The following is a 23,435-nucleotide window of genomic DNA, read 5'->3' on the forward strand; positions in this document are numbered from 1 at the left end:
CGCTCGATGCGCTCGGCGCTCGGCGGCGCGGGCTGGCGGGGCCGGAAGTGGCTCGGGGGGGGGCCCGGGGCCTCCTCAGGTGGAGCCGCCGCCGCCGCCGCTCCGGACCCCCCTGAGCCCCCCAGGGCCGGGCCGGGGGGGCCTCCGAGCCCGCCCCACCCCGCCGGTGAGAACGGGACGGGACTGGGCGCGGGGGGCTGGGTTGGGGGCAGGGGGCTCTTTGGGGGTGGGTCGAGGGCGCGGTGTCTGTCTGTCCGCAGGGCTGTGCTGGGGGGGTGCTGATTTGGGGAGGGGTCCGTGTTCCCCCCCCGGCGAGTGTCAGGAGTTTCGGGGGAAGGGGCTGTTTTTGGGGTCCGTGTCCCCGGGGTGTCAGGGGTCTGTTGGGGGGCTGGTTCGGAGGGGTCAGGGGCTGAGCGGGGTCTGTGCCGAAGAGGGGTCGGGAGAGGAGAACAGGGAGGATTTGGGGGCTGTGACACCCGCGAGGGGGCGGCTGCGCCCCGAAATCCCCCCTGAGCCCCCCACGTTTTGAGGGGCTTGTCCCTCCCTCAAACACCCCCATTTGTGGGGGTGAGACCCCCCCGGGACCCCTCCCCGGAGCGATCCATGGAGAGGTATTTGTGGGAATACCTCTCGTGCCCTGGGGGGTCCCGCCCTGCCCCGGGGGTAGCGGAGCCCCCACCGCAATTTCTGGGCTTTTCCTGCTCCGTCCCCTGGATCGTTCCCCGCCGTTTCCCTCCCTCCTTCTGCCCCCATTTTTGGGGAGATGGGATTTTGGCCGGGGTGGGGGGGGCTCATAGGAGGCTCTGGAGGTTTGTGGAAGTCTTTGTTGCCCCCCTGGACGCTCCCGCCCGGGGGGCTCCGGGGCTGCTTTTCCCGGGCAAAGTTTTCCCCTCCAGCCCGGGGAAATTCCAGCCCGGGAATGCCGGAGTCTCCTCCCTGTCCCTGGCATGGGAGGCTGGGATTTGACCCCCTTCCCCCCTTCCTGATCCCCCAGGCAGGGGAGATTCCAGAGAGGCTCCGGAATCCACCGGGATGGGCAGCACGTGGCTCCAGATGGGATAATCCCCCCCCCATCCCGACCCTGTTCCCGTCGGGACCCTCCCACTGTGCCGACCCCCACAGTATTCCATGTCCATTCCATTCCAACCCTCGCCCGAAGCTCCGGGGGGATTCCCGGAGGAGGCTCCTGGGAAAGCTCCGGGGAATTCCCAGAGGAAGCTCCTGGGAAAGCTCCCGAGGCAAAACCTCTTTGCCGTGGCACCCTCTGGATCCTGGGAGGGGGTGGGGGGGTCCAGACCCACGTCCCGGCAGAGCCAGGAAAAGGGATTTTGAGCCTTGGCTTGGGCTTTTGCTTCCAAGGACTGCGGGAAACCTGAGCCCAGGGAGCCCCGGGGACGGGACCAGTGGCTCCCGATCCCGGGGAATGGCGATCCCCGGGGAATGGCGGGGTTATCCCGGGGCACACGGACTGGAGGGGAGCGAGGAGGGAGCTCCCAGCAGGGCCCATTTCTGGGCTCCCGGTGGATCAGCTCCAGTTCAAACCCCGGCGGAGCAGCCGGGAGCGAGGCCGGAGCTCTGTCCTGTCTGTCTGTCCTGGAGCTTCTCCCCCCTCCCTGGCTCCCCTGGAATGGTTCTCCAGCCCTCCCGGGGTGATTTACTGCGTGGTGCCCCCGGGGCTGGATCCCACACAAAGGCACGGGGAGAAAACACCCCCGGGTTGGCTGGGAATCCGAACTTCCCTGGAGCCGCGGGATGCTGGGAGCGTGCCGAAAGGGAGGAATTTCGTGTTGTTCCCCGTTTTGGGATGGTTTCTCCGGGAAGGGCTGATGTCCGGCCAGAGCTGCTCCGGCGGGGAGGAGCTTCTCCAAACAGGGAGTATTAGGGAAAAATAACATCCCTGCTCCCATGGGAAGCAGGGCCTGGAGTCCCCGCCCGCAGCTGGGCCCCGTGGCCACCCCCGGGCTGGGATTTGTCTGGAATTTCATTCCCTGCTGTAGCCACAAAAAGGGTGGAATTCGCAGCCGTTGTTTGCCTGGTTCCAGGAAAAAGGCCCTGGGAATGTGGGGGATTTGTGGGAGAGGATCCCAGCCCGTAACCAGGGTCAGGGAGGGCTGGGCTTGGACTGGGGGATCGTGGGGATCTTTCCCAGCTGAAATAGTTCTGGGATTCCTTGTCAGGCCTGTCCTGGGGTTTAGGGCTCTGTGGGGAGGCCGAGCCGTGGGACAGACCCGGAGTGCTCTGGGGGGGCTCTGCCCCATCCCTAAAACAGCGACCTCGGAATTCCCCAGGGCACCTTTCCTGGGAATGTCAGAGGGGACCGTCCCCCTGTATCCACTGTTCCCTCTTATTTGGTAAAATACCTCAAAGTATGGGAACAATGGGAGCTGTTTGACCATGGACAGAACCTCTCCCAGCACTTTATGTTCCCTTTTCAAGGCTCTTCCCTGCTCCGGCAGAGCCGCTTCCTTGGCATTTCTCTGGGAATGCTGGTGGGATGGGGCTTTCCGTGGGCTCCGGAACGTTTCCACTGACACAACCTTTGGGGTTTTGGAGCAGCAAAGGTGGAAAAAACGTCCTCAGCGTCGGAAAATAAACTGCAGCTGAGCGGAAGCAGGGCTTGGGAAGGGAAACAGGGAATTTCGAGTGGTTACTGGTTCCTACCCGAGGGGGCTTGGAGGTGTTTGTCCCAAAAACCTCTTCCTGGTGCTTCCAGAGCCAGGATGAGCTGCCTGGCAGCAGATCAGCACAGAGACAGGAGCCAGACCTCGGCACTGACAGCGCTGGGGTGGTGTCTGGGAGGTGTTCTGTGAGGAATTCCACTGCTCCCAAGGGGTCTTCCTGGCCCAGAGGGTCCGACCTGCCCCGGGACCTTCCGGGAAGGAATCCCTGTGGCAGAGGAACGGTTCAGACCGAGGGGATTTGCTGTTCCAGGCCGGTTCTGTGTGAGTTGGCGGGAGCTGAGCAGTTCCCTCCGTGGTGCTGGGGTTGGGATTCCACCCAGATCAGCAGATTCCCTGCTGGGGTGGGACTGGGGGGTCTGGAGGTGCCTGGAGGTGGGAATTGTCCCCGTGCTGAGCGTTCAGAGTCATTCCATGGCGCTTCGGGTACAGTGGGAACAATAAGGAGGATCCAGGTGGGGGATCCATGGATTTAAGAGGCTTTTCCCAGTTCTAGGACGGTCACGGCTGGGGTGGGGGGATTGAAATGAGGCTGCTCTGGAGGACTTTTCTGTTTCCTTGAGTCGTTGCCACCTGGGGAAAAGTCCTGATTTCCGTGGGAAGGAGAGCGCTGCTCTAATTGTGTCGCGCTCCCGCCTCCAATTCCCGGGGCAATCCCGCCTGCCAGCCGGGAGGGAAGTTTGGAGACGGGGCCGTGCGTGTCCCCGGAGCGGGTCAGACCCCCCGGGAGAGGATGGATTGGTGCTCCAGGGGCTTTGGGGAGGGGAGCTCCGAGCCCAGGCCGTGTCCTTGGAAGCGGCCCCGTTGTCCTGGGGCTGTGCCGGGTGTTTGTCCGTCTGTCCGTCCGCACAGCTTCTCGTGCTACTTGTCCCAGTCCAAAGGGCTCGGAGAGCAAGCAACTGGCAGGGCCATTTCCCATCTGGGGCTGGGTGTTGCTACAGGGCCGGGGAGAACTTTGGGAATTTGTAACTTTTAGTTCCAGTTCCTGCTTGGGAGGCCTCAGGCTCAGCCAAAATCAGGGAAAATAACTGTGGAAATAAGAGCTCCCGATGTTTTCTTCTGGGTTCTCTTAAAATAACAAGGAGTGAGGAATCCACCACTCCCTGCCCATTATCCCATTGGCATTGATGGGGTGGCACGAGTAGGAATTACAGAACCAGCTCCTCCAATTGATTTCCCTCAAATTACTCATCCAGTAATTAATTCCTGGCTCTCGCTCCTCGTTGTCCGTGGACTGGGGTCCAGCTTGTTCCCTGGTTTCCCTGGGAAGCGGAGGGAGTGGTGCCAGCATTTCCCATGCTCACCCCTCAGACCTCAGACAATTGGCCTTTATTTTTTTTTTTATTAGAAATTCCTGTTTTCAGGGATTTCTGAGGAGCCCAGGAGGGAAAAGCCTTTCCGAATGAAATCCCTCCTCATTACGGTGCTGCTGTTCCCGTCGTGCCGAGCCCACGGATCCCCCAGCGCGGCTGAAAAGCCAAATTACGGCTTCCATGGAAATAAAGCTGCAGGATGCGTTTTCAGACCACAATTCCTGCACAACCCCGCGCTGGGGAGGGAGATTCCAGCCCAAATTGTTGTCAGCTCGTGGAGTGAATGGATGCTGTGGGGCGGGAAGGGGAATTCCGGAGTGCTTGGCTCTGTTTTTGCTGCCTGGAATTGTCTTCGGCTCTGGGATTGACCCCGGGATGTCCTTGACCCTGGGATGGCCCTCAGCCCTGGGATTGTCCTGGCCCTTGGGATTGTCCTCAGCCCCAGGGATGTCCTCAGCCCCGGGGTGCCCCCTCCACGTCGGTGACACAGATGCCAGGGTGGGAACAGCGCCAGTGTTGTGACACCGGCCCGTGTTGTCCTTATTTTGTGCAGCCCCTATAACTAATTAACTGATCCCTCCCTGACTGGAACTGCCTCGAGTTCCCGTGGTGCCCGTGGCACTCAAGGACACGAGGCACCTCTTCAGCAGCTCTGGCAATGTGCAGCCCAGGCTCCTTGGGCTTGGCCCGTTCAGGAGCACTTTAATGTTAAAATTTTGGGTTCGGAAGGGAACGACCGATTTGTGTTGGCTCAGGAAGCTCTGTGGGATGGAGGGACCCCCTGATGGGGCTGCTGCAGCTCAGCTTTCCTTATCAAGGAGACAATTAATCTCCCAAATTGTCCCTGGTTTAATTGTTCTCCACAGCAAATGCTCCGTTCCTGACCCAGCCAACAGCCAATTAGAGCAACTGCACACAGCACAGCTCCTGTCTCCAAAACTGGGCTCATTTGGGGTTTTAACAGCTGGGAATCGATAAATAAAAGCCATTTGAGCATCTGAAACCTTGGGTATCTCTGTGGGGTGCCAGGAAACACAGGACATGGCCGATTTTCCTTGGATTTCAGGGTTGGCCCTCGTGAGGCCGCACACGGGGTGTTGGTGTTCTCTCCTTGCCCAAAATCTTGATTCTTTTTGTGGATAAAATGAAAGGGAGACACCTCAGCAGCTTCCAGAGGCTGATCCTGACTGGGCTCTGCTTTCTCTTCCAGCCAGAGCCCTCAAAGATGGATATAGAAGACTGTAACGGGCGAGCCTACATACCTGGTAGGTCCAAGCTTGATTTTGCCTGGCTGGTTAGGGTTGGGTTTAGATGCTCAGCACCCTCCTCCTGCCCTGTGCTCCGTGGCTTTGCCCCAGGCTGTTCCATCACACACTGAGGAGCAGCTCTGGGAACATTGTTGGGAACACCCGTTTCGTCCGAGAAGGGTTAATTCCCACAGGGTAATAAGATTCCCAGCTCTGAGGTGGAGCCTGGGAAGTTCTCCTTGGAGTTTGTGTCCTTGTGCCTTCACCTGGTGCGTGCTGGTAGGGGACATTGCCAGGCTTTGTGTTAAACTGAAAGGAAAACGAGGACTCTGTGCTGGGGGTCACAGCCCAGCTCCAGAGGGGATCCCAGAGGATCCAGGGGATTTAGATAGTCCTGCAGAAACCTGGGATGGGCAGTGGGTGAAAACTGGTTGGGTGGGATTTGTCCTTATCTCCAGGAAAGTGGTGTTTGCAGAGTGAGAACTCCTCAGCTTGTCGATCTTTGCTCAGGATTAGAGTGAGAGCTGGTGGAGATTTACAGGTGGCACAGCCAGAGGAAACTTTCACAGTGACTGCTTCCGGCCCTGGAGAGGCAGGAATCTGTGTGGGAGCTGGGATGTGCCAGGGTGAACGGCACGGAGGGGATGGAGGTCAGGAGCTGGAGGTGTTGGGAGGAGGATGGAGACCTTTTCTCCCTCAGCACAGTCTGAATCCTTCCTGGATTCCAGCTTTTGGGGCCTAGGTTTGAGCAGCTTCTGGAGCTGAGAGGGAAGGGGAGCAGTTCAAGCTCCTGTTTGTCAAGAGTGAAGGACCGAAAATCTGGGAACTCCGTGAGTGAGAAATATTCCATCTCCTTGTATCCTTCACAGGGCAACAAGACAGTTCTGAACCAGCTCTGGCAGAGATGCAGTTATCACAGGGGCGGTGGGAGCTCGGGGGAGGTGGGGAAGGGGCCTCTCCATGCTCCTCAGGCTCTGAATGCTGTGGATGCTCATCCCAAAAAAATGGCTTTGCTGTGCTTTGTGTGATTCCCCGCTATGGGAGCTGAGCCCTTTGGCCCGTCCCGGCTCCATCCTGCTCCAGGGCTCAGGTCCCTGTCCCGAGCTGAGGACCCCCAGGCAGGCAGGAGGGGATCAGATCCCTGTCCTACCACAATTTCCTGAGGAATTTTGCCCTCCCTTGCTCTGTGCTCTCCCATCAGAGGCTGTTGGAAGGTGAGGGATGTTTCCAGGGCACCCCTCCCAGCTCCACTCCCCAGAAGAGCCCAGATGCCCTCCATCTTCCCCCCTTTTTTCGGGTGCTGTCACCTGAGAGCAGGAGAGCCTGTCCCAGCTCCGTGGATAACCAGGGTAACTGGGCTCCAGGCTCCAGAGCCGTCTCTTTCCTGACATTCAGGTTTCCATTTTTCTTTTTTTAGAACTGCTGAAACGTGACCCCAAAATTTCCTGAAATCCCAAATCTGAGCAGTTTTCCGAGAGGGAAATTGCTGAGGGACCATGGGAACGAGGCGCTGGCTGCTCCCAGGGGTGGGGTTGCAGCCCCTGCTCCCAGGGGTGGGAGTGCAGCCTACCCGTGTTCCCAGGGCTCTGAGCCATCCCCGGGGGTCCTGGTGCCAGACCCACTGCTGCACAAAGGGAAAAATCCTGTCCCTGTGTGTGTGTGATTTTCCAGAGGGGGCTCCTGGCAGGGGTCCCTGACAGTGATCCCGCCTCAGGAAGCTCCGCCCTGGCCTGATCCCGATTTTGGGGCGGGCTGGGCACCAAGGATCAGCTCAGTGATGTTTCCAGTCAGGAGGAGCCTGGGGATCCTTTGGGATCAGCAGGATCCTCAGGGATCCAGAGGATGAAGCTGGCTGGCAGAGGAGCTGAGCTCGGAGCCTACGCCGGGTCTTGCCTTTGTGCTTGCGGGGACTGAGGAGAAATTTCCTTTTTTAACTCCTTAATGTTTAATTCCATTGGAATCTGGAGGCTTTAACCTTTCTCCAGAGCCCGGCAGTCGCTGGGATCAGGGAGAAAGGCACAGGAGGTCCTTCCTGCTCTCAGCATCCCCTGGATGCTTTGCCAGCAGCCCAAATCTCCTCCTCAGGGATAAACCCGGGGCCGGGAGGGGCTTTGTTTGTGGGGTGGGCAGTGCATGCCACAGAAAGCTCCTCAAAAATTCCTCGCGGCTCCAGCACGAAGCTGTTCAAGGTGTGTGTGGGGAAGGAGCGAAGGGACACTTTTTGAGCTCTGGGTCCACACCAGCCCCTGTGGCTCCTTCCCCGGAGCTGCGGATCGAGCAGCAATGCCGGAGGGTCGGAGCCCATCCCTGGCTGTGGCTGAGCTGGGAGGGGGAAACACTTCTCCCTCTGCTCATTCCGCTATTGGGGATCCTGTGCCTGGTGGCTGAGTCCCCTCCCGCGTCCCGTGCCCACCTCCCCGTCCCCCGCTCTGCCTCCTTCCCCGTGCCCTCCACAGCCCCGGTTCCCGCTCGCCCGGTGCCTCCTGACTGTAAAATGACGGACGTTTCCCTCGCTTCCAGGAATCTGCTCTTCCTGGAAGGTGAGTGGCTGCGTGCGCCCTGCCAGCGACGCAGACATGCACACGCAGCCCGGAATCCAGCGCTGTTTCCAAGGAGTTGGATGTGATAACACTCCAGGGTATCTCCAGCAAGGTACAATAAATGCGCCTCAAACGGGAGCGAGGGGCGGGAGGATCCGGAAATAACTCGGGCACGGCTCCGCTCGCTCTGTGTGTGTGGAGAAGGGATGCAGGGGCTGTGCTGGGCTCCGGGGGGCTCTGGGGTGCTGGGATTCCCTGTGCCAGCAGGAGGAGGGGGGGGAAGGACCTGGCCCTCCTGAGTGCAGGTTGGAACGAGGTGGGCTCAGGACGCAACTCTGAGACCCTGCAAGAGGGTCCGTCCTGCCCCACTCAGAGTGGGTTTGGCACCGGGATGTGCCCTGAACTGACTCTGGAGAGGGATTTAAGGGTGTCTGGAATTCCCTGTGCCAGCAGGGAGGAGATGGGGGAAAAGGCCTGACCCCCCCGAGCGCGGATTGGAGCGAGGTGGGCTCATGACACAGCACCGAGACCCTACGAGAGGGTTGGTCTCACCCCCACACAGAGGGATTTGGGCTCAGGATGTGTCTCCAGAGTAGCCAGAGATCCTGAGCAGCTCCAGGAAGGGATTTAGGGGTGCTGGAATGCAGGGACTCATTGGCTCCAGGAAGGGATTTAGAGGTGCTGGAATGCAGGGACTCATTCCCTCTGGGCATCATCATCCTCAGGCTCAGAGTCACTGGCAGCAGCTCTCCAGCCTCTCAGGAGCATGGGGAGGGGAGAGGGAAGGGTGCTCCAAGTCTCTCCCACTGCCATCCCAGGAGGGAAGGAACCTTTAAATCCCGCCTCCAGGAGCTGAGGCCGCTGCTGGGTGTCCCAGGCTCTCCAGGGACACTTCCCATGAGCGATTCCCATGCTCAGCGAGGCCGATGAGCTCAGCCTCCCAACAGTCACCAGACAATGGGACAAGCCGGGCTCGGGGAACACGGAGAGGAGAGTTTTCCAGCTGCCAGTGTTTAGAAATAACATTCCCAGCTGTGCTCAGGGAGCTGCTGCACTTTCCATCATGAAACTGCCGTTCCCGCAGCATCGCCCGGCTCCAGGGCGGCCGGGGGGGCTCCAGGGATTGCTGGGATTGCCGGAACAGACACTTGGTAGCCCCCGAAGGGGAAGGAGCGAGGGGATCCATGGACAGCTGTGTCAGGGAATTCATGTGCTGGTGTGAGCGGGGAAGGGCCCGTGTCCAAGTGGGGAGGGATCGGCTTCCCAGGGATGTGAGTGTCTGCTCGGGAATTGTCGTGGAGGGGGATCCCAGTGCCTGGTGAAGGGACAGGTCCTGGGGGTTGGTGCTTGGGCGGGGGGTGGTCTGGTCCCCCTCGGATGGACGCCTTGGCTCTGCCGTCGGCTCCGGGATGCGGGGTTTGGGAAGCTCCCAGCTGGAGGGCTGGAATCCGAAATGCACCCAGCCTAATACCATGGGAGTAAATTCCTGCCCTCCAGCCCCTTCCCAAAGCCGAGGGGCCGGGCAGGGGGCTCAGCGGGGGGATTCCCACCGGCCACTGCTCACTCATGTTTCCCTCCTCCCAAAGGCAGTGGGGATTCCTCGCTGGAGAAGGAATTCACCTCGGCGATCGTGGGCCCCGCGGTGAGCACCCCCAACAGCCAGCACTCCTCCCCGAGCCGCTCCCTCAGCGGTGAGTATCCTGACCCGGCTGTTCCCAGTCCCTGCGCTCTGCCAGGAATTTCGACTTCCCGCTGTGACAGATTTCGCTCCGAGTCTGACTCTTTGTTTTCCAAGCAGAGGGGATAAACCCGGCTTTGGGCTCCGCGTGGAGCAGCTGCCTGGTCCCTGATCCCAGTCTCAGATCCCGGGCACTGATCCCAGGAACTGGCTGCTGCTGAGCTGGGTTTTTTTTTTTGTGGAAAAACCAATGTTGAGGGGTGGAAAAACCTCAGCCGGGGGTGGAGGATTCAGAGTCTTTCCTTGTGGTCCTGAATTCCATCTGCACAAGAAGTGTGTTCCATACTGTCAGGGATCGGCTCTGAGGGGCTGTGGAGCTGTGGGTTTCTTTGGAATGAGTTGTATTTTATATCCATCGGGATGGCAGTGTGGGAAACGAGGAGCTTCCTCTTGTGTGGGAGCCGGGGCGGGTCGGAGCAACTCACAGAGCAGAACTTGGCCTCAGTGGGAATGAGGCTGTTGGGAAGTTATTTGTGTCACTGCCGTGGATTCAGAGAGGCCCTGGGATCCTTTGGATACACCGGGAATGCCACGGGCTGCTGAAACCAGCTCCCGGATGGGCTGTTGTGTCCCTGTCCAAGTGCCATGAGCCGAGCTGGTGACCCGACAGGGATCCAGAAATGGAATTAATGTGGGGAATGAAATTCTCCATCTCCTTCCCTACCCACCCTGGAATTCTCTGCTTTTCAGTAAAAATGAACAAAACTGCTGTTTGAGTTCTGTGTAGGAGCCCCCCCTCAGGCAGGTCCCCTCTCTGAGCTGTGGCTCCATCCCGCACACTCCCACTGCTTCCTCTGCCTTGCGCTCCCGATATTCGCAATCCAACAGTTGCTCCAGCTCTGGATGAACCCAGCCAGCCCCGAAACACCTGGCCCAGCTCTGATCTTTCCTCTCTCCCACTCCCAGCTGTCACTGCACATCACTTTTCCCTGGCAGAGGAACTCCCCGTCACTTATCCGGTGAGGTCGTGGCATTTGATGGTTGTTTTTCCTGAGCTGGGATAAAATAAACCCCAACACCACAAGTTCGGGAGGACAATGCTTGGAAATAGCTCTGTTACCATATTACTCGTTATTTATCTTGCACTTGTGCTCTGAAGCATGTGGAAGCTCCTTGCAGAGATGAGATCTTGGTGTTCCAAGGGGTAGCGCGGCCTTTTTGCTCGCTGGGAAGCCAGAGGAATATTGAACACGTGGAAAATCCCGATCCCTTCCCCTTTAACAGCAGGACACGGGTGATGGCATTGCCTCTGATCTGACTTGACTTCACAGCTGGTTCATCCGGCGAGCGCCGTGCCCAGAGGAGCAGGAATATTATATAACCTGTTCTGCCGGCAGAGACTTCTCCCGGACCCCACGTCGGATCTGAAAGGAGAATTACAGAACAATACTTGGCCTCTCTTCTATGCCCAGGAAAAAATTAGTCCCCGGGGGAATGGGAGAGGAGAGAAAAAAACCCAACAAAACCCAACCACAAACATCAACTCGTCCCAGCAGCTCCGGCGCGGAGCGAGGAGCTTTTCACTCCGTGTTTGCGCACGGAGGCGGCTCCTGGTGCTCCCAGGGGAGCGTGGTGGCACCGGATGAAGTCCTGTTCCCCCCCGGGAATGCTCCAGCCACAGCCTCCTCCCAGCCTCCTCCCATCCAGGGGCTCAGCACGTGGCCTGGAAGTGCCTGGGGGTGCCAGGACCGGGGGACGCGTTGCCCGGAGCCCCCCGGGGAAGCAGCATTGTCTGTGCCGTGAGGATCCAGGGAGGGAAGGAGCCAGAGCCAGAATTCCTGGGCTCTTCACCCAGCAATAAACCTCAGGCAGTCTCGGATGAATCACTTCCATGCTGCTGCTCCTCGGTAATCCCCACTTGCAGGGCTGTACCTGGCTCCGGGGAAGAGCCCGAGTGCCGAGGGTGGGGGGCTGGCCTGGCTCCTCGGGGGTCCCACGGCACCGGGACCATCCTGCCGCACCGTCTCCGCTCTCCGGCGTTTGCGCGCCCGCCTTGCCTGGTAAGCGACCCAGGGAAGGGTCTTCCCCGCCCCAGCTGATGCCAGAGTTTATCCAGACCCGCCCCAGCTTTTAAAGGAGCCCCAGGATGTTCCCGAGGTTTTCTTGAGTCCCCTCAGACGGTCCCGGGGTGTCCCTGGGCTGTGGGTGAGAATCCACACTCTCACAAAGAGCTGGACCCCTCCAGGGGACACATCAGCTCCAGATTTGGGAACCACTGGGAATTCTGTGGTTGTGCTCTGTCTCTCCATTCTCCACGAGGCAGCTCGGACTCCGCCAGCTCCTGCCCTCCAGGAAGCCCCCTCTCCTTGAGCAGGCAACGCTCTGTCCCTCCAGCCCTGCGGTTCCCCTCTCAAGGGACTGGGAAGAGCCTCCTGCTTTAGAAGGAAGAAATAAGAATCTGATCCTTAGAGGAATTCTGGAAATATTTAGCTGGAGCCTTGGGCTCAGTGCTTGTGGGTGACCTGGATTCCACTTTGCTCCATCATCCTCCTCCTCCAGCCTGCCAGGACCAGCGCCACAGGAGCAGGTCGCAGATGCCATCAGCTGAGGAGCCTCCCAGGGAATTCCCTCTTGCTCCCAGCTGCTGGTGTTGGCTTAAAACGGGAGGAAACTTCCCAATCTGATCATTTTGAGCCCGGATCTCCAGCCTGGTGTCTTTTCCCGAGGGTGTCTCAGCGGTTCTCCCTCAGGCAGGGGGTGCAGCTGCATGGAGAGGTGGGACAACCATTTGGATACCTGGCTGAGGGAGGAAGTGTGTGGGATCAGGGTGGACGAGTTCACTGGGAAGGAGGAGAGGGAGAGTTTCTCCCTGTCCTTCCCATCCCAGCTCCCTGGCAGCGCAGAGGGAGTGGGCTCGGGAGTGTTTGATTTGTGGCATTCCTCAGATCATTAGAGCAGTCGGGAATGTAGGTCAGGACTGGTGCATCCCCTCCATCCTGGTGCTGCAGGAGGAGGGAAAGGTGGTGGTGGGGAGGGAAATCCAGGGGTTCTGCTGCAGTGGGGAGACCCCCCGTGCTGCCCCTGCGGTGTCTGGAGGGTGGGCTTATCCAGCACAGCTCCACCAGCCCCTGCTCCCATTTAGGACACCAGCACTCCTGGCAGCCACCAGCCCTCGGCTGTGGGACCTTTCCCTGGTCCCTGGCATCACTCACATCCCCTTCCATGTCTTTCCAGGGGTTGTCCATGTCTGTCCCTCCATGTGTGGCCCCGTTCTCTTCATGGGATGAGGGAAAGGCAAGAGGCCAAGGTGCCCATGGGTCAGGTTTTGGGTGTTCCCAGGCAGCACCTCCTGCTCCACTCCTTTTTCCTGACATTGGATGCCAAAGGTGGAAGCTGTCAGTGAAGCCATGGCTGTCCTGGTGAGCCCAGGTTTCCTCACTGCCCAAGGAACTCGATGCTCAGCTCCTTCTGCTGCGGAGTTTGAGCCTTTCTGGATTCCAAGACTTGAGATTTGGTGTCTTTGCTTGCCCTTGAATCCAGGGAGTTACATGTCTTTTCCCTTGGGACAAGGAGTGAAGATCTCCAGGTGTCCAGACCTTGGATCCCCTGTGGAATCTGTTCCCGAGGGCCCGGGGAGACGCAGACTGATCACAAATAAATCACCGAGCCCGTTGGTGTTTCTTTCAGGAGTAATTCCCACCTGAACTCTGGGAATTCTTCTGGGAGTTTTTCCTGCCCTGACCCGTGCCGTCCCCTCTCCCTCCCCGCAGCCAACTCCATCAAGGTGGAGATGTACAGCGATGAGGAGTCCAGCCGGCTGCTGTCGCAGGACGAGCGGATGCTGGAGAAGGAGGACAGCGTCATCGTGGAGGACTCGCTCTCGGAGCCCCTGGGCTACTGCGACGGGGCGGGCCCGGAGCCGCACTCTCCCGGGGGAATCCGCCTTCCCAACGGGAAGCTGAAGTGCGACATCTGCGGCATGGTTTGCATCGGCCCCAACGTGCTCATGGTGCACAAGCGCAGCCACACCGGTGAGGTTTGGGGCGGGGGGGGCTCCAGTGGCCTGGGGGGGTGGGCTGGTGGCCACAGATGCCGTGGGAGAGGGCTGGCAGGTCCAGGTGCTGACCCCACAGATTGAATTGGGGAATCCCATGAGGATTTGAGTTGGGATGGACCTTAAAGATAGATAGTCTCATTCCACCCTCTGCCACGGGACACCTTCTACTAAACCAGGTTGCTGCAAGCCCCGTCCAACCTGGCCTTGGACACTTCCAGGGATGGGGCATCCTCTGGGAAATCCATTCCAGTGCCTCACCACCCTCACAGGGAGGAATTTCTTCCCGATACCCCACCTAACCCTACTGTCTTTCCCTGGGAGTGGTGGCCAGAAGGTGCAGGTGAGGGAAAGTGCAGGAAAGTGCCTGTGGCTGGTCTTTCCTCGTCCCTGTCCCCACTCCAGCAGCAGATCCGTCCCTCCCTGGGTTGGGGCCACATCTGGATCACTCTGGTGGCTGACCCAGGGCTTTCCAACGCGTGGACACCTGGGGAAGCTCCCGCTCTGCAGGGCTGTTGGCTCTGAGCAGGAGTTTCACCCGCTGCTCCGGTTTTCCAGGAGAAAGGCCCTTCCACTGCAACCAGTGTGGAGCCTCCTTCACCCAGAAGGGAAACCTCCTGCGCCACATCAAGCTGCACTCGGGCGAGAAGCCCTTCAAATGTCCCTTCTGCAACTACGCCTGTCGCCGGCGGGACGCGCTCACCGGCCACCTCCGCACGCATTCCGGTGGGTCCCCAGGGCCAGGGGGGTGGGCTGGGGGTGGGAGCCAGGGAGGGAACACGGGAGGATGGTGCAAACCCAGGGATTTGGGCTGGAGAATCATTGAGGTTGGAAAGGACCTCTGAGACCGTCGAGTCCACCCTGTGCCCGATGCCCACCTTGTCCTCCAGCCCTGAGCACTGAGTGCCTTCCTTGGGCACCTCTGGGGATGGGAACCCCACCACCTCCCTGGACGGCCCCTTCCATGGAGAAATTCCTCTTGATGTCCAATCTGAACCTTCCCTGGAAGGTTCACAGTCATCAGCCCTGAGCTCCCAAACAAAGTCGCTCTCTCTCGGACCAGTGCGGAGCTGAAGGCAGAGGATGTGTCAGAGTCAGGGACTTGCTGACCAGAGAGGTGCCCACAGGGCTGGTCCAGTTTCTTCCAGCTGATAAATGTTTAAATTATTTTACTGAGTTAAGACAGGTCCCACCCGTGGGTGTGGTGGAAACCAGCACCAGGGGGTTGATTCGTGTCATGTTTTGACATTGTCCTTTTTAAAGATGACATTTGAGCTGTGGTTTCCACCTCCATTTCCATGATGTAAGAGCTGGTGGGGCCATGGAGGGGAGGGCAGGATGCCAGGCCCCCATCTGGCACCATTTTCCCTGGATTTGGGCACCACTGGGGCCTTACAGCGCTCTCAGGTGTTCGGACACCTGCAGCTCCAGGATCTTTAGAGACTGCGTGGAAATGAGTGTCAGGGGCTTCCTCGGAGGAAGGAACCTTTCCCTGAAGAACCTGTTGGCATCAGGAGCCCCCAGACCCGCTCCATCCATGATAGTTCATCCCTGGGTGTTCCCGCTGCCGAGGAACAAAGCTGCTTCTTTTGGTCCTTTGGAGTCCTTCAGTCAGGAGACACGGAAATGGGACAAACCCTCACATCATATCAAACAAAAATTAGGCTTTATGGGAGCTAATTACTAAGAAAATCCTTGATTTGCTGTGGATTTCAGAGGCGCTGCCCTGGCGGGTAGAAGCGGAGGGGGTTTGGTTCTCCCTCCTCACCCACAGGCCTGAGCGTTCCCTGCGTCCCCACGAGGGACACCCGCCTTTCATCTGCAAGGATGTGCTGCCCAAAAAAGTGAGGGATTAACATCCAGATCAAACAGGCTGCGATGCCCCGAAATAGATCAGAGGCTGCAGCCCCCAGCCGGGGCTGCGCAGGGAGCTGGCACTCCCCCGAGACCCCCGCCCTCCTCCCGTCCCGTCCCCTGAACAGACCAGCCTGGGGCTGTCTGCCTGTGCAGGGCCACAAGACAATTCTGCTGGGGCCCAGATTCTGAGGCTTAGGGTCAGCTCTGGGCTCTGGGAAGAACTTTTTGGGTGAAGAACCTCAGGGATCCTAAACAGACCCACGGGAAGCATCTTGATAGCTTTGGGTGACAGATGGGCTGATGGCCTCATCCCAGAGTCCTCCATGTCCTGCTGTTGCCCTGCGCCCTGGGGGTGGGATCCTGACGATCCTGTTTGTCATGGAAATCCATTCCAGTGCCTACCACCCCCACAGGGAAGAATTTCTTCCCTACATCCCACCTACCCCTGCCCTCTGTCAGTGGGAAGCCATTCCCCCCTTGTCCTGCTGCTCCACGCTCTTTTATTATCCCTAGGAAATGCCTCTGGGGTATCCATGGGGAGTCCTCTGGTGTGGAAAACCAACCCCAATCCCATCAGGGGAGCTTGGGGAAGCACAGTTGTTTTGGAGTAACAAATCTGAGCAATTTGAGGGAATGTTTAAACTTTAAAAGCTCCTCGAGTGATAGGGATTAATGAGAATAATGGAAGTTGGAGTCGAGTCGCTCGCATCCGAATTGCTGGCTTTGAGGAATCGGCTCCTGGGGCACATTTTTGTGCTGATGCTCGGAGGCCGGGGCCCTCCTTGCCCCCCTTGGGATGGAGGAAACCCGTGTTCAGCTGCCTGAGACAATGCTGGTGCCCAGGGCGGGATTTGCACTTGTCATCGGCTCCTCTGGATTGATTTCCAAGCCGGAGCTCCGGCGGGGAAATCCAGGGCTGCTCCTGGACTCCCAGATCCCCCAGGCCAGGGCAGTGTGTGGCCATTGGGGTCCCCCTGCCCAGTGTGGGGGTTTGGGACAGGATCTGGCTCCTGGGGAGGTGCTGATCCCACTTTCCACACGGATCCAGGTGTTGGAGGGTGAGTGCGGATTCACCAACAGCCCCAGCACGTGGCTTTAAAAAATCCCTTTAAAGGTTAAACCACAAGCTGCCAAAAACAACCCCCAAACAGCCTGTAGATCTGACAGGAGCAGCACATCCCTCCCTCCCCGAGCTCTGTGCTCTGCCCTGGGGTGTCCAGCTTTTTTGGGGAGGTGACATCCCATGGGACTGATGGCTCTGGGAGTGAGGGTCTCTGCCTTGCTGGGTTGCTCCCTGTTGACCAGTTCCTTTTCTCCCCCACTGATCAATTCCTGTTCTTTTTCTCCCCCACTGCCCAATTTCTGATGCTTTTTCCCCCCCACTGACCAATTCCTGCCAATTTTCTCCCCCTTGACCGGCTCCTGCTGCTTTTCTCCCTCACTGACCGACTCTTGCTGCTTTTCTCCCCCACTGACCAATCCCTGCCAGTTTTCTCCCCCACTGATCGATTTTTGCCATTTTTCTCCCCTGTCAGTCGATTCCCACGGCTCTTCCCCCCGCCTTGACCAGCTCCCCCCGTTTTTCTCCCCCATTCAGCAATTCCCGTTGCTTTTCTGCCGTCTGACCCGATTCCTGCTGGTTTTCTCCCCACCGTGAGTCGCATCCAGCCCCTCCCAGGTCCCTCCAGCGAGGGCACCATCCCCGTGCTCACATCCGGGCTCTTCTTTTCCTCTTCCAGTCTCCTCCCCCACCGTCGGCAAACCCTACAAGTGCAACTACTGCGGCCGGAGCTACAAACAGCAGAGCACGTTGGAGGAGCACAAGGAGCGCTGCCACAGTTACCTCCAGAGCCTCAATCCCGAGCCACAGGCGCTGCCTGGCCAGCAAGGTCAGTGCCAGGGGGGTCCCGGAGCCCCAACGCCCCCCTGGATTGGGGGAGGCCGTGAGGGGTCTCTCAGCAGGGTGGGGAATGGGAGCGTGGGGTCACTTCCCAGCCCCCAGCTGGTGCGGTTGAGTTTTGGGGACGGGGTTGAGTTTTGGGGAGGTCTTTCCCAAGGAAAGGGGGTGCTGGGGGGGGGAGCAGTGCCCCCAGTGGGCTCCATGCCCCAGATTGGGGCGGAAGGTGCGATGAGCCTGCGCTGGGTGATGCCACGAACCTGCCAGTGCAGTGTGACCTCCCAGGCTCTCCCCGGCTTCCTCTGGATCCCAAAGCCCTGAACCCAAACACTCCCCAACCCCTCTTTCCAGTGCAAGAGCTACCAGGAGTGTTCTCCCTAAGCTGTGGTGCCATGAGCTGGGATTTACCCCTGCGGGCAGAGTCCCAGCAGGCACGTGTGGCTTGGGAGCTCCTCGGGAGTTGCAGGCGGGCAGAATTCCCTGGCAAAGAGCCAGAAATGGGGCCCTCCTGGCTCCTCACCCTCCTGGAGTCGGACATGGAGCCACTGGAGCTCACAGGGAGGTTCCCAGTGCTCAGGGCCAGGTTCCCCGGGGATGTGGGAGCTGCCCTCGCCCGCAGAGCGCGGGGTCTGTCTCGCCGGGGCCAAGAACCGGCAGGAGAACTCGAGGGCACTTCGATCCGTTGAAGCAGCTCCTCTTCCCAAAGTGGCAGGAGCGGGCCCGGCTGGACGGAGGAGGGATGCGGACCGGCTGCCGGCGCTCCCCTGCGACCGACCACCGACGGGGTAAGCTCGGGGTCCGGCAGCCGGTCCGTAGGTCCGTCCCAGCTGGCAGAGGGCAGGAGCGGCGTGTCCAGAGCGCTGCCCGCGGCGTCTCCGGCCTGGGTGGCAGCGTGCCTGTCCCGTCCCGCCACGCCGGCTGATCCGGGCTTCTCCCTTCTCTCCCCAGCTGAGGAGATGCGGGACCTGGAGATCGTGCCCGACTCCCTGCTCCACCCCTCGGCCGAGCGGCCGACCTTCATCGACCGCCTGACCAACAGCTTCACCAAACGGAAACGCTCCACGCCGCAGAAATTCGTGGGTAAGGGGACGTGCTCCCACTGGGAACGGGGAGCCCCCCGACACCAGCCCTGTCAGGCACCCCTCGGGAGCTGAGACCCACTCCCTGGGCTGTGGGGGGTCTGCTCGGGGCCTCTGCTCTGGGATGGGGTCGGTGTCGGACATGGTGCTGGGAAGGGAAGGGATATGGGGGGATGTGGGTGGTCATCCCAACACCAGACCTGCCTGTTCCAACACTCTAATATGGGGGGGGGTGGTATCCCAAATACAACCCCGCCTGTTCCGACGCCGGTCTCCTCCCGCAGGGGAGAAGCAGATGCGCTTCGCCCTCTCCGAGCTCCCCTTCGACGTGAACTCCAGCTTCGAGAAGGACGTGGAGGTGGTCTCAGCCCACCACCCCCTCGACGCCTCCTACGGCGGCCCCCTGTCCCTGCTGGGGGGGGAGCACCTGCGCTCGCTCCGCCTGCCCCCCACAAACTGCATCTCTGAGGTCACCCCCGTCATCAGCTCCGTCTACACGCAGATCCAGGCGCTGCCGGCACGGCTGGAGCTGCCAGGGGGCCGGGAGGCGGCCGAGGGCCACGAGGAGGTGCCCGACGGGGTGTCAGTGGTGTTCCGGGCCCGGGAGCCCAGCGGGTCTCCCTCCAACGGCTGCCAGGACTCCACGGACACGGAGAGCATCCACGAGGAGCGGAGCTCGCAGCTGGCGCCCGGGAGCAGCCGGCACAGCCCAGCCTATGCCAAAGAGGAGCCCAAGGGGCCGGAGGGACCCCCGGGCGCCCGGTGCACCCCCAGCTCCGCCAAAGAATCCCTGCGGGTGCTCAACGAGGACGGAGAGCAGCTCCGGGCCTTCAAGTGCGAGCACTGCCGGATCCTCTTCCTGGACCACGTCATGTTCACCATCCACATGGGCTGCCACGGCTTCAGAGACCCTTTCGAGTGCAACATCTGTGGCTACCACAGCCAGGACCGGTACGAGTTCTCCTCCCACATCGTGCGGGGCGAGCACAAAATCGGCTGAACCTCCTCCGGGCCCCCCAGCCCAGCCCACCCCCCTCCTCAGTTCTCCCCCCTGTCTCTAGCGCAGCCCCTCCATCCCTAGGGCATGGAACTGTTGGTTTTTCTTTTATACTCCTTTGCACTGACTTTGGCTACAAAAAGTATTTAAAAAAAAATTTTTTTCAATAATTAAAAAAAAAAAAAAAACAAACCACAAACCAACCGGCCCCGCCGAGGGGGAGCCCTTAATCTGCCTTTTTATAAACGGAGTTATTTAAATATTGAATATTAATGGACTTTTTTGTGCTTTCCCCCCACCTCCCAAACCTCTCTCCGTTATTTATTAAGCTTTTGAGTTTCCCTTTTTATAACTCTGTCGGGTCTTTTACCCAAAGAAAGTCTCACTTGAACTTTTGAGACTGTTCCCGCCTGTCCTGCCCCATCGGCTCCTCTCTGAGCCCATTCCTTGGTGCGAGCCCGGCATTGCCCGTCCCCATTCCCGGGCAAACTGAACCTCAAATTAGGTGCTAAACCCCCCCGGGACCCCCCCAGTCCCCAGCCTGACCCTTCCCAGCCCGGCAGGAGCCACTGCATCCCGAGCTTTGTCTGGGAAACCCCCGGAGTGGGATGTGGGGACTCCCAGGCACCTTCCCAGCTCCCCTCTCGTGGAGTTCAGAGCCCCCTGACCCCACGTGGGGGCAATGGGGGTCCATGTCCTCCCAAAAAATGAAGGATGAGCGTCCGGGGGCAGATCCATCCTGTTCCTGGGATCTCCTCCTTCTCCTCTTCCTCGGCACAGGCCGGAATCTGCTGCAGGGCAGGACCCCCCCGGGGGACCCCAGATCCGGCGGGACCCCCCCGGGGGACCCCAGGTCCGGCCCCCCCTTGCTCCCCCCAGCACTCCCAGGGGTCAGCGGGGTCTCCGTGCTCTCCTGGTGCTCCAGTTCCTGCTTGGAGCAGCCGGAAGCTGGAGCCTCCCAGGACCCCCACGTTTGGGACCGATGCCCCCAGCACGCCCCTCTTCCCCCTGGGATGATCCTGGGGGAATTGCCGGGATCCAGGCGGATTCCAGGGGTGAATTCCATTCCCGGTTAGGGGTTCCCAGTCCCACGGCTGGGGGGTCTGGGTGGGAGAAGGGGCCCCTCTGGGATGGGAGAAGGGATTCAGCAGCGAGAACCAAAAATCCCGGGCTCAGCCCCCGCCCCTCGGAGCTGGGGGACCCCCAACCGCAGCCCCCCTGCCCATGGGGACCCCTGGCTGCAGCCCCCCCTCCCCTTGGTGCTGAGAGCCCCCCAGCCCGTCCCCCCCGGCCCAGGATGCATAAAAGGCCCCTCGTGGCGCCCCCGAGGGCGAAACCAAAGCTGTTCCTTTGTACGGACACACACACACCTCAGGGCGGCCGCGCCCGCTGCCCCTCCCGCCTCTCTTTGGGAGATTATCCCATTTTTGGGGATTTTATCCCTTGTTTTCCCCCTCCTTTTTGCTCTCCGTGACGGCCTCTGGTGGCGAGTGGAGGTGGGGGACGGCTGAAGGAGGGGGGGTCACCCCATTCCCAGCCGCCCATAACGGGGTGCCCACGGCACCTCTCTCCCCCCCAGCGCCCAAACCAACCCAAAAAAGGGGTTTTTTAATCCAAATCGAAGCTCTGCCGTTTCCAACCCCTCTTGGGTTGGTTGGTTGTTTTTTTTTCCCCCTCTTTCCGTTTTCTTTTTTTTCCCTGTCGGAGTCTGAAACAAAACTGTAGGAATTTTGTAAAACCTCCAGGTCGCTTTATCCCTGTAAATATCTATTTTTTAATCCGATGGATGAAGAACAAACGAGGATGTGCAATACCCCGCCCCTCCCCGGAGTTTTTTGGTTGTCTCTCGTTAATGGATTCGCTGTTGTCTTTGCTTTGCCCTTTTTTGTGAGGTTTTGACTCGCTTTTGGACACCCTCTGTCCCCTCTCCCCCATCTCCCCGCCCCCAGGAGCTTTTGTATCTGTAAAATATTGTAATTAATGATTTGTGTAACGAGATCTACTGTAAGTTTTGTACTGTACTGGCTGAGGGTCTGTTATAAATAAACCGGAGTAATTTAATGCCCCCCCTGGTTCCCTGATGTGGGGGGCTCAGGGGGGACCCCACAGGGGTTTGGGTGCTCAAAGGACACTGGGGACCCCCAGGGATGGGGGGGGGGGGCATCACTGAGGACCCCCCAGGGATGCAGGGGGGGGTGACATCACTGAGGACCCCCCAGGGATGCGGGGGGAGTTTGGGGTGGTGACAGGACAGTGAGGACCCCCAGAGATGGGGGGAGGACACTGGGGGTCTCCTCTGGGGGCTTGCGATGGTGACAGAACAGTGGGGACCCCGGGGGGATGTCCCACAGGGGATACTGGGGATGAGGACACCGGGGGTCCCACCACAGGGGTGGGGCAGGAGGGTCCCCCCCCCCGAGAGTCCCCCCGGGGGTGGGGGGGGGACCCCGGCCCCCCGGACTCCATTTCCCGGCGGCCCCCGCGGCCGGTGACGTCACACAGCGCGCGAATCGCCGCACACCTCGCGTGCCGCGGATGCCTCCGCCGCTCCGAGCGAGGAGAAATAGTTCCCGTCCCCCTTTTCCCCCTCATCTCCACCGCCCTTCCCCGTCCCGCCGCCGCTCGGGGCCGCCTCTGCCCGCTCCGGTGCCTCGGGCGTAGCTCCTGAGAGGCGGCCGGGGGAGCCACGACGGGTCGGGGCGGTGGCGGAGGCTCTTCCGGGCGGAGGGAGCGCATATAAGGGCGGTGGTTCTGCGGCCGCGCCTCTTCCGGCACCCCTCAGAGCCGCCATGGTGAGCGCGGCGTGGCCGGGGGCGTCTCGGGGGGCTTTGGGGGGCTCGGGGGGCGGCGCGGGGCACTTTTGGGGCAGGAGGGACTGAGAGAGGTCTTTGCGGAGGTTTCGTGAGCGCGGGGGGAGCGTGGGAGGCAGAGGGGCGCAGGGCGGCCCATATTGGAGCAGGGGTGCTGGGGCGGTTGGATGGGGAAGGGGATGGTGGGGGCGGAAGGAAACCCCAGGCCCTCTAAGGGGATGAGGGGACATCAGGGAGCTGTTGGGGTGGATGGGGACCTTAAGGGCCGGGAGGTTGAAGGGATTTATGGGGGGGCGTAGGGAGTGTTGGGGCTCAGGGAGTGGTAGGGGAGGGCTTGGGGGGGCTGTGGGGGCTTACAGAGAATGATAAGGGTTATTATAGGGTGTGGGGGCTGGGGTGGGCTCGGGGCAGTCCCGGGGCTCACCCTCAGCTCTTCGCTCGGGCAGACGAAGAAGAGGAGGAACAACGGGCGGGCGAAGAAGGGCCGTGGGCACGTGCAGCCCATCCGCTGCACCAACTGCGCCCGCTGCGTCCCCAAGGACAAGGCCATCAAGAAGTTCGTCATCAGGAACATCGTGGAGGCTGCAGCCGTCAGGGACATCTCGGAGGCCAGTGTGTTCGACTGTGAGTTGGGGGGGGCCCTGCCCCTCCTAAAACCAGCCCACCCTGCTGCCTCTGCCACCCCAAAACCAGCTCATCTTGGTCCCCCTGCCCTCTCTACCTGAGCACACCCTGCCTAGGGCAGGGCTGTCACCCCAAAAACAGCCCACCCCCCGCTCCATCACCCCAAAACCAGCCCACCCCCAGCTCCATCACCCCAAAACCAGCCCACCCCCATCTCCATCACCCCAAAACCAGCCCACCCCCCGCTCCATCACCCCAAAACCAGCCCACCCTGCTTCCTCTGCACACCCTACCTGGGGGGGGCTCAGGACTGTGGCCTGGGGGGCTCAGGTCCTCACCCTCCCCCCCAGCCTACGTGCTGCCCAAGCTGTACGTGAAGCTGCACTACTGCGTGAGCTGCGCCATCCACAGCAAGGTGGTCCGGAACCGCTCCCGGGAGGCCCGCAAGGACCGCACGCCCCCGCCCCGCTTCCGCCCTGCCGTACGTATGGGGAGGGCCTGGGGGGGCCCCTGGGCCTGTGCCCCCCCAGAGCCACTAATGCTGATCTCTCTCCACAGGGTGCAGCCCCCCGGCCGCCCCCCAAGCCCATGTGAGGAGACTCTGCCCAGATGTGGCCCTGGGACCCCCAAGCTCAGACTCAATAAAGGGTCCTGCTCCGGC

The 23,435-nt window shown here is 60.4% G+C and overlaps 2 protein-coding genes across 4 annotated transcripts; both read left to right on the forward strand.

Annotated features, from left to right (window-relative positions):
• The first annotated feature begins 160 nt into the window (after positions 1-160).
• On the forward strand, positions 161-21,406 carry IKZF4 (IKAROS family zinc finger 4). 3 transcript variants are annotated; one of them, XM_050334535.1, is made up of 9 exons: positions 161-166; positions 5,202-5,256; positions 7,759-7,890; positions 9,365-9,469; positions 13,227-13,487; positions 14,069-14,236; positions 17,107-17,256; positions 18,213-18,344; positions 18,628-21,406. In XM_050334535.1, exons 2-9 carry the CDS (start codon positions 5,217-5,219, stop codon positions 19,341-19,343), a joined length of 1,704 nt encoding a protein of 567 aa, XP_050190492.1. In that variant the 5' UTR covers positions 161-166; positions 5,202-5,216; the 3' UTR covers positions 19,344-21,406. The 3 variants fall into 3 exon arrangements, with proteins under 3 accessions (XP_050190492.1, XP_050190491.1, XP_050190493.1); XM_050334534.1 differs by lacking the exon at positions 161-166 and having other exon boundaries at positions 3,129-5,256; XM_050334536.1 differs by lacking the exons at positions 161-166; positions 5,202-5,256 and having other exon boundaries at positions 7,803-7,890; positions 9,369-9,469.
• A 584-nt stretch (positions 21,407-21,990) lies between these two features.
• RPS26 (ribosomal protein S26) lies at positions 21,991-23,435 on the forward strand. Its single transcript, XM_050334550.1, has 4 exons — positions 21,991-22,132; positions 22,597-22,774; positions 23,125-23,255; positions 23,333-23,435. The coding sequence occupies exons 1-4, from the start codon at positions 22,130-22,132 to the stop codon at positions 23,366-23,368; spliced, it is 348 nt and encodes a 115-aa protein (XP_050190507.1). The 5' UTR covers positions 21,991-22,129; the 3' UTR covers positions 23,369-23,435.

The sequence above is a fragment of the Myiozetetes cayanensis genome, unplaced genomic scaffold (assembly GCF_022539395.1).
Source record: "Myiozetetes cayanensis isolate MyiCay16 unplaced genomic scaffold, myiCay2020 scf55, whole genome shotgun sequence".
NCBI lineage: Eukaryota > Metazoa > Chordata > Aves > Passeriformes > Tyrannidae > Myiozetetes > Myiozetetes cayanensis.

Excerpts from the sequence above, each read along its gene's own strand:
- IKZF4 (XM_050334534.1), top strand. The coding sequence starts at position 5,136 with ATGAAAGGGAGACACCTCAGCAGCTTCCAGAGGCTGATCCTGACTGGG. Across the intron at positions 7,891-9,364 it reads TCCAGGGTATCTCCAGCAAG|GCAGTGGGGATTCCTCGCTG; the intron begins GTACAATAAATG and ends CTCCTCCCAAAG. Across the intron at positions 17,257-18,212 it reads GGCGCTGCCTGGCCAGCAAG|CTGAGGAGATGCGGGACCTG; the intron begins GTCAGTGCCAGG and ends TTCTCTCCCCAG.
- RPS26 (XM_050334550.1), top strand. Across the intron at positions 22,775-23,124 it reads GGAGGCCAGTGTGTTCGACT|CCTACGTGCTGCCCAAGCTG; the intron begins GTGAGTTGGGGG and ends CCTCCCCCCCAG. Across the intron at positions 23,256-23,332 it reads CGCCCCGCTTCCGCCCTGCC|GGTGCAGCCCCCCGGCCGCC; the intron begins GTACGTATGGGG and ends CTCTCTCCACAG.